This window comes from Dermacentor andersoni, chromosome 10 (assembly GCF_023375885.2).
Source record: "Dermacentor andersoni chromosome 10, qqDerAnde1_hic_scaffold, whole genome shotgun sequence".
Taxonomy (NCBI): Eukaryota; Metazoa; Arthropoda; class Arachnida; order Ixodida; family Ixodidae; genus Dermacentor; species Dermacentor andersoni.
In genome coordinates this window covers 46830576-46844523 of record NC_092823.1, presented here as the reverse complement: position 1 = coordinate 46844523, position 13948 = coordinate 46830576, and the positions used below count along the sequence as shown (strand labels likewise).

At 43.6% G+C, this 13948-nt stretch overlaps 1 protein-coding gene and 1 long non-coding RNA gene across 3 annotated transcripts in view; one reads left to right on the top strand and one right to left on the bottom strand.

Moving 5' to 3' along the window:
* The window catches only part of LOC129380638 (uncharacterized), a 251218-nt gene that overhangs the window by 69237 nt on the left and 168033 nt on the right, over positions 1–13948 (top strand). The gene's annotated exons all lie outside the window — the stretch shown is intronic.
* Positions 1–13948, bottom strand: part of LOC126543116 (uncharacterized) — a 48595-nt gene that overhangs the window by 32111 nt on the left and 2536 nt on the right. For both annotated transcript variants that reach the window (XM_050190262.3, XM_055062281.2), the window contains exon 2: positions 1828–1983. In XM_050190262.3, coding sequence (XP_050046219.3) covers positions 1828–1983 — 156 coding nt within the window. The remainder of the gene's footprint in view (positions 1–1827; positions 1984–13948) is intronic.

Below are 13948 nucleotides of genomic sequence, written 5' to 3'. Positions count from 1 at the left end.
AATACGTATACTCAAGCAATTAAAAAGACCAATTACTAAATTTTGATAAATATTCACTTATGGAAGTTGATTTCAAGTGAAAATAGTGTAGGCGACTATGAGTAATCCACTTGGATGATTTGATTAGTGCAATATTGAAAAGCGGGGTGGACAAGTTTTCTATTATTACGAAAGCATTATACGCCCCATTACGGGAATATCCGGTGTCGTTGTCGGCAGCGTGATTGAGCAATGGTACCAAAGAATCGTGGAGGGCGCAATGAGTAGAGATACGTAAAAAAATGCTCTGAGTGATGTTAAATTTCTCAGTGAGTTTACTGTAGTAAAAGTAAACTAATGGTTTAGAAAATAAGATTGCGTACACTTCGGTCTGGGTAGAAATCGAATCCAGATGCTCCAGGCTGTGAGACGAGCACGCTTTCCGACGCCACGGGGGCTCCAAGGTTCAGGCTGAATAAAAGTGTGCCTAGTCTGTGCGTTGTGCGTCATCGCACTCGTCACCTCGCAGCCATCCGGCTGACTAAAGGTCTGGCCTACTGCATGCGTAACTGGGCACGTAACGACACAGCCAATGGGGAGGAAGTGACACCACGTCATGAGTGTGCAAAATTAAAACATTTTACCAAATCGATATAATACTTTCGAATTCCCACACGCAGGCCGTCTTAGGAGTCACTGCTAAATTTTCTTTTTCTGGTAAAGGCGAGTCGCGTTATTTTGACTTAAGCTAATTCAACTTCTTGCTCATCCGAACGCAATGAAAAGCACTGGTTATGAAAAATGCCTTGAAATGGATTGTAAAAATCATTTAGTTCGAACTCGACAGTATGGGGCTGCACTTAATACGGCCATCAGCTTCACCCCCTAATTTGCACAGAGAGCGTTGAAAGCTCGGAAGAACATACAATTCAGCGGATAGGCTACTTTTTCACTAAGACTCCACAACGATGGCAGCAATTTGTCCTGCAGTTTTCGTAATGACCAGCGCTGTAGGCTAAGCGATGCCATGTTCACTCTTTTCGCCAATGCTGTCAGCGCTTCTGTACAGTTATTTATCGGCCTGGTGTATTTTTTATAATGTCTATACGCTTTTTTCGGGGGGAACAGCTCTTAGGCGCCCATTCCTGCAGTGATCGTTGGCGTTGGCGTTGTCCGTCGTCATCGAGTGAACGAGCACAGCCAAGGGTGAAAGCGAACGCGGATCGCAGCTCGAGATGAAAGACGGCGAGAGCGAAGAGAGCGCGAGGAGGAAAGCGGATGAGGAGGGTACGGGGAAAGCGTGAGGAAAGAAAGCGCAGTGCCGCACAAGACTGGATTTGTGGCGACGATGGCTACGGGATGGCGCCAGAGTAGCGCGCGTCATCTGTATGGGAACAAACCGTTGCATGAGCTGAGGTCTCTCGGCGGCGGCGGCTGTGAATGACGCCCACACGTCACCCAAACGCCGCCTCTCGCGATCTCCAGATTAGCAAGGCAGTCGCGCCACATTTCACTCTGTTTGCAACGTGCCGCACGTGACAGATTGTCCGGGGTACTCAATATATAGCGAAATGAAAACACATATACAGGTGCGCTTAAATTTCATATTGTGGAGTATCGTAATTACCAGTGAATGTTCTTTTTCTGGTTGTGTATTTTTGCTTATCACTCCACTCTGCATTGGTACTTCGCTAAGGCTATTCGAAATGGACAAACAATCATGCAACTAATAAACAGACAGTGAATTATTAATTATCCTCAAAACAAGAACGAATAATAAATGTGTATTGGTGAAACCTAGAATTGTCAGAAATTTTACAGTACTTGGCAAAGCCCAAACCTACTTACCACTTCTACATGACATTTCGCATTCCCCTCTTGTACTGAATGGAGCATTAGTGCTACAGGTGCTGCCACAGAGACCTGTTTCCTTGTTATAGAAATATCTTAATGGTCTGCAGTTTTTAGGTTGAGAAACGGCAAACCGGATGTCGCATATGGGATCTGCAGAGAAAAAATGAATACCGAAAGTAATTGGCGCTTTGTTACCTCTTGTAAACCACTACATCCCACGTATTTCATACTGACGGAACTTTTCCTAAAGTTGTAAACAACTACAAGATACGACAACCCGTAGCTACATATCAAGGGAGGAAGCTAGCTTAATTGATCACACGTTAATCCAAAGGTGAACGGTCGTGCAAAATATATAACCAGAAAGCAAGCCTTGGCAAAGGAAACAGTTGTATGATGACAGGAAAACATGGCAATTTACTTATGTATATACAAGTGATAGAATAACTGAAAGAGTCGCACACATTATTTTATTCAAAATTGTTTGCGTGACCTTCACGCTTCTCTGCAAATGCACTGAAGAGCTTCATGTACCAACGGACACTGACCAACAGCACAGATAGGAATACATATGTTTCCGCAGAAACTAGAAAATCCTCTATGCTGCCGCTATTATCGGAAGAGAAAAAGAAAACTTCCTATGTGGGCCAGTTCAATTTAGCTAAGAGGATGATAGTTGGCGTTTTTATATATCTTGGTACCATGGTCTCACATATCAGAGCTCCAGAATCCAACAAAACTGATGCAACGGTTCTTGGAGGCAACCGGACAGAGCGCTTGGCAAACTGCTTTCATAATATTGACCACTGAAAGCACATCAAGTTCTAACTTTTCTTCTAACAAGAAATTTGTCCGTGGTATATTGCACAAGTTGTTCAGGCCTAACAGAATCATTAAAAATGTAAATCATGCATACTTACTGCGAATGTGCATCGTATCTAGTAAAAAAAAATACGTAGCGACTGTACCATTGGAAGAAATTGTCTAACAGTTCTTGAAATATAAATATGGTGGTATTTTGTCACTTAAATCAGGGTAAAAAATGTGAAATAATAATGCATATTATGTAGTAGGAAGAAGTAAAATTAGTCTGTGTAAAGCTAATTTGGGAAGCAAACGTACATGATATAAAAATGAATCACAGAGAACTTCTAGGAAGAACGTAGGGTGAACTACATTGAAGGAGGTGAACAAGTAAGCAGTACACCTCGAGGAAGTGGATTTTGTGTTCTTTTAGTCGTTACAATAGCGCAGTCGACAAGGTGATGTAAGTCTCCAGCAACCATTGCGTGCATTGCGGGGATAATATTTTAGGTTTCATTAAGTACACGCTTTCTAACGCTAATATGCTCATGTGTTGATGGTGATGTTTGTAAGGAACAATCATAAATTAGCCGTCTACTATTCTTACGTGAACGACTAATTTCTAGTGCTCGCGTTCCTCGCTATGAATGTTTTCTCTTTGTTTGTCATTGTGGACGTATTTGCATGTGAACAATATATGCTTACTAAATTGGGGATTCCACTTGTAATGTGTGCGCATCATATACAAGTACGCTACGCTCTGACACAATTTAGAGCCATAGCTTTCTTTAGCGTTTCCGAGGAAATCCCTTGTTCTTTGTTCGCTCGTATGCTAGCGCACCTCAGTAGACATACAGTAGTGAAAAAAGTCTGATAGAGTAGTTTTAGCGAAAAATTGTCACTTACTTTTCTAACCTATCAGTTGCAGAATTTTTTTTTTCTCATCATGTCAAACAAAGTGACACCTGCTGAAGTAAAAATGCAGGGATGCATAGTAATTTCGTCATTGACAGGGCCATGAAATTCCACTTTCCATTTCGTTCGTGCCATGGCGCTGACTAGAGCCTACCTTTCCATGTTTCTGTACAAGTGGACGTCCCTATACCATTCTTATTTCTCTTCTTTGATATATTATGATATCACAAACGTGGACTATAATGCCAAGTCATTCGCTGTTACCCTCTCCATCAATCATTCAATTGTATCTCATCAGCGCGCGTACCTTTAGATGCTGGTTGTCGTGTACAATTTCCTTGAGATACGTTCTTAGAATACGGAAGTTGCGGGCTTGGTTAGTGAGTTATGTGGTGCAAATAACGTACGATGGCAGTTAGCGTTCAAGGGGTTATTGCTCGATGATAGCGGTTTTGAGCAATGCATATATAGATCGGAACAACCAAAATACAAAATACTTATTTTTGTTCATCCTATACAATGAATCCAATTTCACAGGGCGGCCAACGTAAGATTTAAAAAAAATTGCGAGTGCCATGTAGGTATGTGTGTTTGTTTCCAGAGAGCATACTTAATCTTGGTTTTCCCATCAGAGACATTACAAAAATACCATGTCAAAGAGAAAATTGTAGGCTATCATGACAAGCCCCCCATCCGTCTTCCTGTTGCTCTGTACGTGCCACAAGAAGTTCTTTCCAAACTAGAAAAGAGTCCGCGAAAGGCAAAAAAAAAGTGCGCCACTTTTCGCAGTTTTTCGCCGGCCAACGTCATGTCCTACGCATGTCCTATGCATGTATTATGCGCATAAATAGGGTATGAAGGCTATACGTATAGCTGAAAGAAGCGTTGTTGAAATTTGTTGTGCTCTTCTTGTAAAATTGTGCAGAAAGCTGCTTAATTGCCAATGTCAGTGAACGATTTTATATTCGAAATATTTGCACAGCTTGCTTGTGCAGTTGCAACAGTATTGTAGTTCGCAGAAAAATCGAACTACAATAGTTTTGTTACTTTTTCTCTTGTTTTCTCAACGTGTTCAAGAAACCTCAGTTTCTTTAGAGTGGACACATTGATCCCACGAATACTAGGTCACCACCTAGGCGACGATGGTCAGCACGTCCTTTCTTTTCGGCCAAGCACATATCCATGCAGCACGTATAAAGAACAATGCGGTACCTGCGGCTTGCCACAAGAACGTCGTATGGACGGTTACGGCTGCCGTGCACACAACACAACGCACAGCTGCCCACTCGAAACATGCACCTGCGTTAAACGAACGCATGCATTGTGTGCGTCATCGCTCAAAAACTGCTCGCCAACTGATCCATATGATGGTCGCTTCTCCGAAAACTTATTCCACGTATTTACCATCGTTTTTAGAGTCTACCTATTGTCGCGGTAGCAATTACGTGGACACTCCAAGCAAGTTACGTGGACACTGAAAACATCATCTTCGTAGCCATTGGGGTTCAGGCGACGGCGAATGTGCGATAATACCCGGGCCCGTGCCCCGTGTGCTGTGAGTGCAAGGAAAAGTGTGCGAGCCTGACCCTAGAAGGTTGTGCCTTGATGCGCCTCGTCTTCCCGTCCAAGCAATATTAAACGTCACGTGATAAAGCGCGTACAAAGGGGGAGGGGAGAACAGCCACCCGGGCACACATGTTCAAGTCTAGCTCGGCCATGGCTATAATAGAGGTCGTGGCTAAGGGCATACGCAATCAGGAGGAGGAGGATGAAAAGGAAGGAAGGAAAGGTGGGGAGGTCAACTAGACGCCTGTCCGGTTTGTTACCCTACACAGGGTCACGCGGTCAGTATGCCCTATCTTGGGAGCGACCTGCGGAGAGTTAAAAAACTGGTCGAGCCAAGATGGATGGGGGCTTCGTGAGCAATGTCTGCCCTTGCACGTATAGTCTTGTGATTCGCGAATGTCAAGCTTAGCAGCTGACATGAAGCGAAGTAGCGTGAACCATTGGCTACCCGCTTGCTATCACTTTTGAGCAAGCCAGCTTTGTCAAACGAGCGTTTCCATCATGCAGCGAGAACTGTTCATGTTTGTCCGTGCGTGCGGGATACCATGCTTGTTACTTTATTTAGCAAGCGAATGTTACAGCAACTCACACGGCCGATAAACTTTAAACGCCTTACTTCCTATAGCTACCCTAGGTTATTCACGTATGTTCTCCCTCTGACTAGGCAGAAGATACCCACTGGGGGTGCTATGTTTTTTAAGTGTAGTAAAAGCGATAGCTTTTGGTCGTTAGCGAATGTTTTTTACGCAGATCTGAATGAAGTGTTTTTGCTACGTTGAGCTTATCATGACATTGTGACTTTTATGCATGCATCTTAATCTAGGATACGGCACTTCCAGAATCTGCAGTGTCTTTATTGAATTTTACTGTTCTGCGATATGGTGGGAAATTACACCGTTAAATTTCGCACGAGAGATACGTGGTCATATGAAAAGCGAAATGCGACCAAAGGCGCTATTCTTGGAAAGTAAGACATGTAGTGCTATATAACGTAAACCAATCGCATTGAGAAATCATTCCAGTCTCCTAGCGTGAAATCTGCGTAGGTGCCAACGCTAGCGTAGGAGAGGACTCGTACATTTCTGCAACAGCCCAGTCAAACGATCTCTTCGTTATAGGATATCCCACTTGTTTGGTTTCAAGGCACATACATTGGCTGTAACGACAGGTTTTCTTCATATGGCCGGCTGCAAGAGGCGTGGAGCGCACAGAAATGGAGAAGGCTATAGTAGGGCCGAGCCAATGCAGTGAAAGTCCATCATCATGCAATAGAAGGGGGGGGGGGGGGGGCTTTAACGGCGTCTCCAAGTGGTGCAAGCAGTGCTACGTAACGTCGGCACTGTGATGAGAGTGGTGCTGGCGTCTGCGATCGGCCTGTTTCAGCTTGCATAGCTTTCGGTGGCCGCTTGGCGATAGCATGCAACTTGATGAACGAAATCCCGCCAAGCTGGATTCTAATGGAATGGGATTTGGCAGGATGACACCGTTGGCAAAAGATTGCATACCCACCAGTATCTCGCATTAGCCGTTGCAAAACCGATCGATAGGCAGCCATCTTTTATTGTTTTTGTAACTGAGCAGCCTTTGGCTGAAAATCTGAAACCATTCAGTTTTGTTGGGCAATATAGTGCATATTTAAGGTTAAGACGCTATACTGACGTTTGAGTTTTAGTGATCTTGTGAAGTCGTATGACAAGCAGGCAAAGTGCAGACGTGTAGACCAATAGCTAAGTATTGACGACCACAAGGGCGTAAAATCGGAAATAGTATTTTTTTTTAGTTCCGCCTAATCATGCAGAACCAATGTATACGTGTAATTTTGAGATGGAAAAATCTTGCTGTTATCGGCAGTTCCTGTGGCAGACAGGCAAAGCTGTCGTCTCCTGAAAGGTTTTGACCAATCCTGGAGCGCTGATGGCCGAAATGTTTATAGAAGCAGAGTGAACATGCTTTATTTTAGGGTACCTTTAGCCGAAATCTGGCGATATTGAACCAAATTTCACTTTCTATTGTATGCAAACACAGCTTCAATGACAGCGCCTGCCCGGAAGTTAACGTTTAAGCTGTTATCCCAAACCACCATAAAGTCGTGTACACGAGCCTTCCTTCAGTCAGGTGCGCCAATGCCATTGCGAAAATAAGAATGATGATGACAGCTGTATGTACCAAGAAAAACGGCAGATATTTAAATAGAATAAAAAATTCTCTACCTTTTTTCTTACATTGGGCATAGTTATCTTGGAGCATAGACGAAGAGTAGGCAGATAGTCAGTAGCATATTCCCAATTGTGAAGTAAAGGAAAGCAATCAGGGAACCCTATAGATACCGTGAGCATTTCTATTTGAAGTTTGCCTGTTGAGAGATTTCCGCCAGCCAATATTAAATGTGCTGTATTCTGTGGTATACATTTTTTATTACGCCGAACAGAGGTGCATTAACTGGCAGAAGTTTGTTGCTTTTCTAACAGACTAAAATCTGAAAACTAACGATTGACATAAAATTGTGGGAAAATATTTGAATACAACACTACAGAATAATGTGTAAGCAAGATCTAACTTATGTCGTTCTAGTTGTGGCAGCTTTTGTTTTGTTATATTTTCAGTTTTTTGATAGATTACAAAGTCTACAGTACCCCCTTTGTCAGCTAAGCAACTAAGCAGCTAAGCAGCTAAGTAAGATATTACGACATATCCTAGGTGTTTTCTTAGTAGTCCTGGAAAATCCAAAAGCTCACATTTGATTAATATGGTATGCATACGCTAGGATAATAATCACTGCTAATTGCTCGTGAGTGCAGTAGCTTGTTTTTGCGGTATCTTGTGAATTTCTGCGCAATTTTACTTTCAAACATAGCGCATTATATCGCTGACAGCTGTACGTATATGCTGCAAGCTGCACAATCTATTCTCCAGGCAGTGCAACACGTGGTTCAGCGAAATCTAAGTAACATTTGGCAAGAAGTAATGGACGATTGTTTCTACTAGAATCCTGCTCAACACATTAAAAAGATGATCGCACATTGGTTCGGATGTTGCTGCCACCTGTCTCCTCAATATCACGTAACCTTTTCTCGTGGCACAGTGGTGAATCAACAGATTTAGCATTACAGAGCAGAATTTTTTGCTGAAGAAATCAAAGGAAGTAATCATCCTTCCATGTTTAATTTAGGGAAATAAACTCGCCTTCTCGGTAGAGCTGGTCTATCCATAATTTGCACGGATCTGTGGATGGATACCCGTAGAGTCGTTGTACGAACGAAAATAAGACTTGCCTCTTCTAATGTCTCGATACCTAACTTGTAATTCTAAAGTTGCCAAGGCATTGTTATAATACATTTAAAGCGAATATTTCTTCTGCCTCATTCTTTCGCTTATCCGCTTTCACTACTGATGTAGCTGGCTGCTGTTTCATCGAACAGCTCTTGCCTGATACAGACGTTATACTGAAAGTGTTGTCGTCAACACGCCGCGTTTGCCGTGCCATTGTCCTTTCCGTTAGCTTTCAGCTGCAGCCTTGAACCATTAGCAGGTAGAGAAAATAGTGCAAACACTGGATTTATGGCGAATCAAGGCATCTCTTCTGCTGTGCATGGGTCAAACTGAAGCTAACGTCTTCGCGCCCAGGTTGCCCTATTATCATCTCTGCTGTCTTAGGTACTGGTACTGGGCCTATTGCAAACAAATATCGGCTATAGAGCGGCAGGCGATGCACGTAAGCGCAGGCTGGGCTCACAAATCAACACACCATGGTATTCGTGCCATTATTCTCAAGCCGTCATAGTCAATCAGTCGTCAGCAGTTCGTCGTCGTCATTGCATTTTCTTATTTTCATATCTTCCATTGCATCATTTTCACACAGTCGCTGTCATATCCTGGTGGTTGGTTCCGAACTTCGTGCAGACACTGGATATAATGCAAATTGAGGCGGCTCTTGCAAATGCTTGGGTCATAGCGCAACTAATGCCATCACGACATCATCGACGTTGCACTGTCACCCTGCTGGCCCCCAACTACAGTATTCGACAATAGGCCATTAACGGACGAAGTGCAAATATATGCAGTGAGAATGCAGATGGCCAGCGGCAGCTGGTGTTGCAGAACAGCGCCCACACGCCGTCGTCGTCATTCTGTTCTCATCATTACGTCATGGCGAATATATCGTAGCCATGCCGTGGTGGTCATTCCAACGTGGTCACTTGTAATGAATAAACTATTGTGATTCCTTTGTTGCGATATCGTCGCTTGAATTCGGTCGTCATATAGGAGCTCCGGACAGGCCGCCATTGGAATATGAACCTGGCAACGTTTAACGCTAGAACGTTATCTAGTGAGGCGAGTCTAGCAGTGCTATTAGAGGAAATAGAGGGCAGTAAATGGGATATAATAGGGCTCAGTGAAGTTAGGAGGCCAAAACAAGCATATACAGTGCTAAAAAGCGGGCACGTCCTGTGCTACCGGGGCTTAGCGGAGAGACGAGAACGAGAAGTCGGATTCCTGATTAATAAGAATATAGCTGGTAACATACATGAATTCTATAGTAATAACGAGAGGGTGGCAGGTCTTGTTGTGAAACTTGATAAGAGGTGCAAAATGAAGGTTGTACAGGTCTACGCTCCTACATCTAGTCATGATGACCAGGAAGTCGAAAGCTTTTATGAAGACGTAGAATCGGCGATGGGTAAAGTCAAAACAAAATACACTATACTGATGGGCGACTTCAATGCCAGGGTAGGCAAGAAGCAGGCTGGAGACAAGTCAGTGGGGGAATATGGCATAGGCTCTAGGAATAGCAGAGGAGAATTATTAGTAGAGTTTGCAGAACAGAATAATATGCGGATAATGAATACCTTCTTCCGCAAGCGGGATAGGCGAAAGTGGACGTGGAGGAGCCCGAACGGCGAGACTAGAAATAGACTTCATACTCTGCGCTAACCCTGGCATCATACATGATGTAGACGTGCTCAGCAAGGTGCGCTGCAGTGACCATAGGATGGTAAGAACTCGAATTAGCCTAGACCTGCGGAGGGAACGGAAGAAACTGGTACATAAGAAGCTGATCAATCAGTTAGCGGTAAGAGGGAAAATAGAGGAATTCCAGATCAAGCTACAGAACAGGTATTCGGCTTTAACTCAGGACGAGGACATAGTGTTGAAGCAATGAAAGACAATCTTGTAGGCATCATTGAGGAGTGTGCAATAGAAGTCGGTGGTAACTCCGTTAGGCAGGATAACAGTAAGCTATCGCAGGAGACGAAAGATCTGATCAAGAAACGCCAATGTATGAAAGCCTCTAACGCTACAGCTAGAATAGAACTGTCAGAACTTTCGAAGTTAATCAACAAGCGTAAGACAGCTGACATACGGAAGTATTATATGGATAGAATTGAACATGCTCTCAGGAACGGAGGAAGTCTAAAAGCAGTGAAGAAGAAACTAGGAATTGGCAAGAATCCGAAGTATGCCTCAAGAGACAAAGCAGGCAATATCATTACTAATATGAATGAGATAGTTCAAGTGGCTCAGGAGTTCTATAGAGATTTATACAGTACCAGTGGCACCCATGACGATAATGGAAGAGAGAATAGTCCAGAGAAATTCGAAATCTCACAGGTAACGCCGGTAGAAGTAGAGAAAGCCTTTGGATCTATGCAAAGGGGGAAGGCAGCTGGGGAGGATCACGTAACAGCAGATTTGTGGAAGGATGGTGGGCAGATTGTTCTAGAGAAACTGGCCACCCTGTATACGCTATGCCTCATGACCTCGAGCGTACCGGAATCTTGGAAAAACGCTAACATAATCCTAATCCATAAGAAAGGGGACTCCAAAGACTTGAAAAATTATAGACCGATCAGCATACTGTCCGTTGCCTACAAAGTATTTACTAAGGTAATTGCAAATAGAATCAGGAACACCTTAGACTTCCGTCAACCAAAGGACCAGGCAGGATTCCGTAAAAGCTACTCAACAATAGGCCACATTCACACTATCAATCAGGTGATAGAAAAATGTGCGGAATATAACCAACCTTTATATAAAGCTTTCATTGATTACGAGAAAGCGTTTGATTCAGTCGAAACCTCAGCAGCCATGGAGGTATTGCGGTATCAGGGTGTAGACGAGCCGTATGTAAAAATACTGAAAGATATCTATAGCGGCTCTACAGCCACCGTAGTCCTCCATAATAAAAGCAACAAAATCCCGGCAAAGAAATTCGTCAGGCAGGGAGATACGATCTCTCCGATGCTATTCACAGCGTGTTTACAGGAGGTATTCAGAGACCTGGATTGGGGAGAAGTGGGGATAAGAGTTAATGGAGAATAATTTAGTAACTTGCACTTCGCTGATGATATTGCCTTGCTTAGTAACTCAGGGGACCAACTGCAATGCATGCTCACTGACCTGGAGAGGCAAAGCCGAAGAGTGGGTCTAAAAATTAATCTGCAGAAAACTAAAGTAATGTTTAACAGTCTCGGAAGAGAACAGCAGTTTACGACAGGTAGTGAGGCACTTGAGCTGGTAAGGGAATACATCTGCTTAGGACTGGTAGTGACTGCGGATCCGGATTATGAGACTGAAGTAATCAGAAGACTAACAATGGGCTGGGGTGCTTTTGGCAGGCATTCTCAGATCATGAACAGCACGTTGTGATTATCCCTCAAGAGAAATGTTTATAACAGCTGTGTCTTACCAGTATTCACGTATGGGGCAGAAACCTGGAGGCTTACGAAAAGGGTTCTACTTAAATTGAGGACGACGCAACGAGCTATGGAAAGAAGAATGATAGGTGTAACGTTAAGGGATAAGAAAAGAGCAGATTGGGTGAGGGAACAAACGCGAGGTAATTATATCTTAGTTGAAATCAAGAAAAAGAAATGGGCATGGGCAGGACACGTAATGAGGAGGGAAGATAACCGATGGTCATTAAGGGATACGGACTGGATTCCAAGGGAAGGGAAGCGTAGCAGGGGGCGGCAGAAAGTTAGGTGGGCGGTTGAGATTAAGAAATGTGCAGGGACGACATGGCCACAATTAGTACATGACCGCGGTTGTTGGAGAAGTATGGGAGAGGCCTTTGCCCTGCAGTGGGCGTAACCAGGTTGATGATGATGATGATGATGACACGGTCGTCGTGGTTACAGCGACGACATACAAATTTCTTCATATTACTGTAAATTATTTAGCATCGCCATCATACTGTCATCGTGCTGTCGTCATCAATGAATGTTTCGTGATTACCTTGATCAAAGAACAGTAGTCATGTGACTGATGTCATACCCTCTGCACCAGTTTAGAAACGGCATTACATTGTCGCCATGCCGTCGTCATGTCAACGTAGTCACACCAGAATCATCGTGCAATGGTAGCCACGCCATTTTCATCCTCTCATTTTCTTCGTGCCTTCGTCGTCCTGCCGCCATGGTCGCTCCATTGCCGTCATTTTGTCGTAGTGATTACGATTGTCGTCATAATATCTTCGATATGCCGTGATCATTACACAAGCGTCATTGGAGCATCCTCATCCCATTATATTTACGCCTTTGTCGTCCTTCAATTGTATTCATTTGAGCACCGCGATCCCATTGTCGCCAAGCAGTCCTCGTCACTACAGCTACGTGATTCCCTTCGTCATAACGTCTTTGTCTTGCAGCCATAGTGATACCATCGGCATCTTTCTAGCACCCGCCTCACGTTCTCACTACTCCTGTCGTCATCGTACTGTCATCGTCATGCTAGCATCGTCATCCCGTAGTTGTCATGCTATAGTCGTCACAGAATCACCGTCGTTATGTGTTTCCTGCCGTTATCATTATTATATTGTCATCATATATTCATCGTCCCGCCGCCTGAGTCATTCAAACGTATTCATGTTACCTTGAGGAATGCATTGTCGTTATGCCACTATCGTCATGCCGTCGTTGTCATTGCACTATCATCGTTGCGTCGTCGCCATTCAATCGCTATTATTTCGAGGTCGTCGTATTGCCATCCTCACGCCATCGTGGCTGCTCCGCGTTGTCGTGCCTTCATTATCATGTGTAGGATGTGCACGAGGTTGTTCTTATAGAAAGTGAGTCCAACTGGCTATTGTTAACTGATCGCTAAGCACGAATAGCGTTCTTTAAAAATACCTACGAAAGGTTTCCGTAAACTGTGTTCCACAGCGCGCTGGATTCGTAGATATTTTACAATATACTATTTTGATCGTATCTTCTATATAGCTTACCAGATTTTACCACAGGTATCCTTGTAAGCAAAAACTTACATCGTCAATGTGATGCACTGGATTGTTGTTTGTTGTAAGCGTCGCATAAAACTGATTAGTTTTGCTATCGAATGAAAGAATATGGTATTAGTTCATTGAAACTACTATTTCAATCGGAATAACAAGAACGTTCGCAATAATCTTAAATCAGTTGCACTCGTGGCATTGGTGAATAATTCTTACTCCTTAGCTTAAAGTCTTGCACGATGTGCCTTTTAAATAAAATGTCTATAGAATCTCAATGTAACAATAGTCCCATGAGCACTGCTGACCCTTATCGTCAACGCACGTGATCCTCCATGGCGTCAAGGATTCGTTGGAAAAGTTGTTAGAAGGTGTTTTGGTATTTTCTTCTCCTCTTACTCTGCGAACACGGCCAGAGTTAGGCTACTATTTGAAAGCCAGTGTGCCAACCAACCTTAAATACGAGCAGCCTCTGAGAACACCTGAATGATTTCATGAATGCACGAATACGTGATACCTCTTTATGTTTCCAGGAGCGGCTGTTGCTATAGCAATCACGTTGCAGATATATCGTGGTATGGCGTGCATTCGTCGAGCCACATA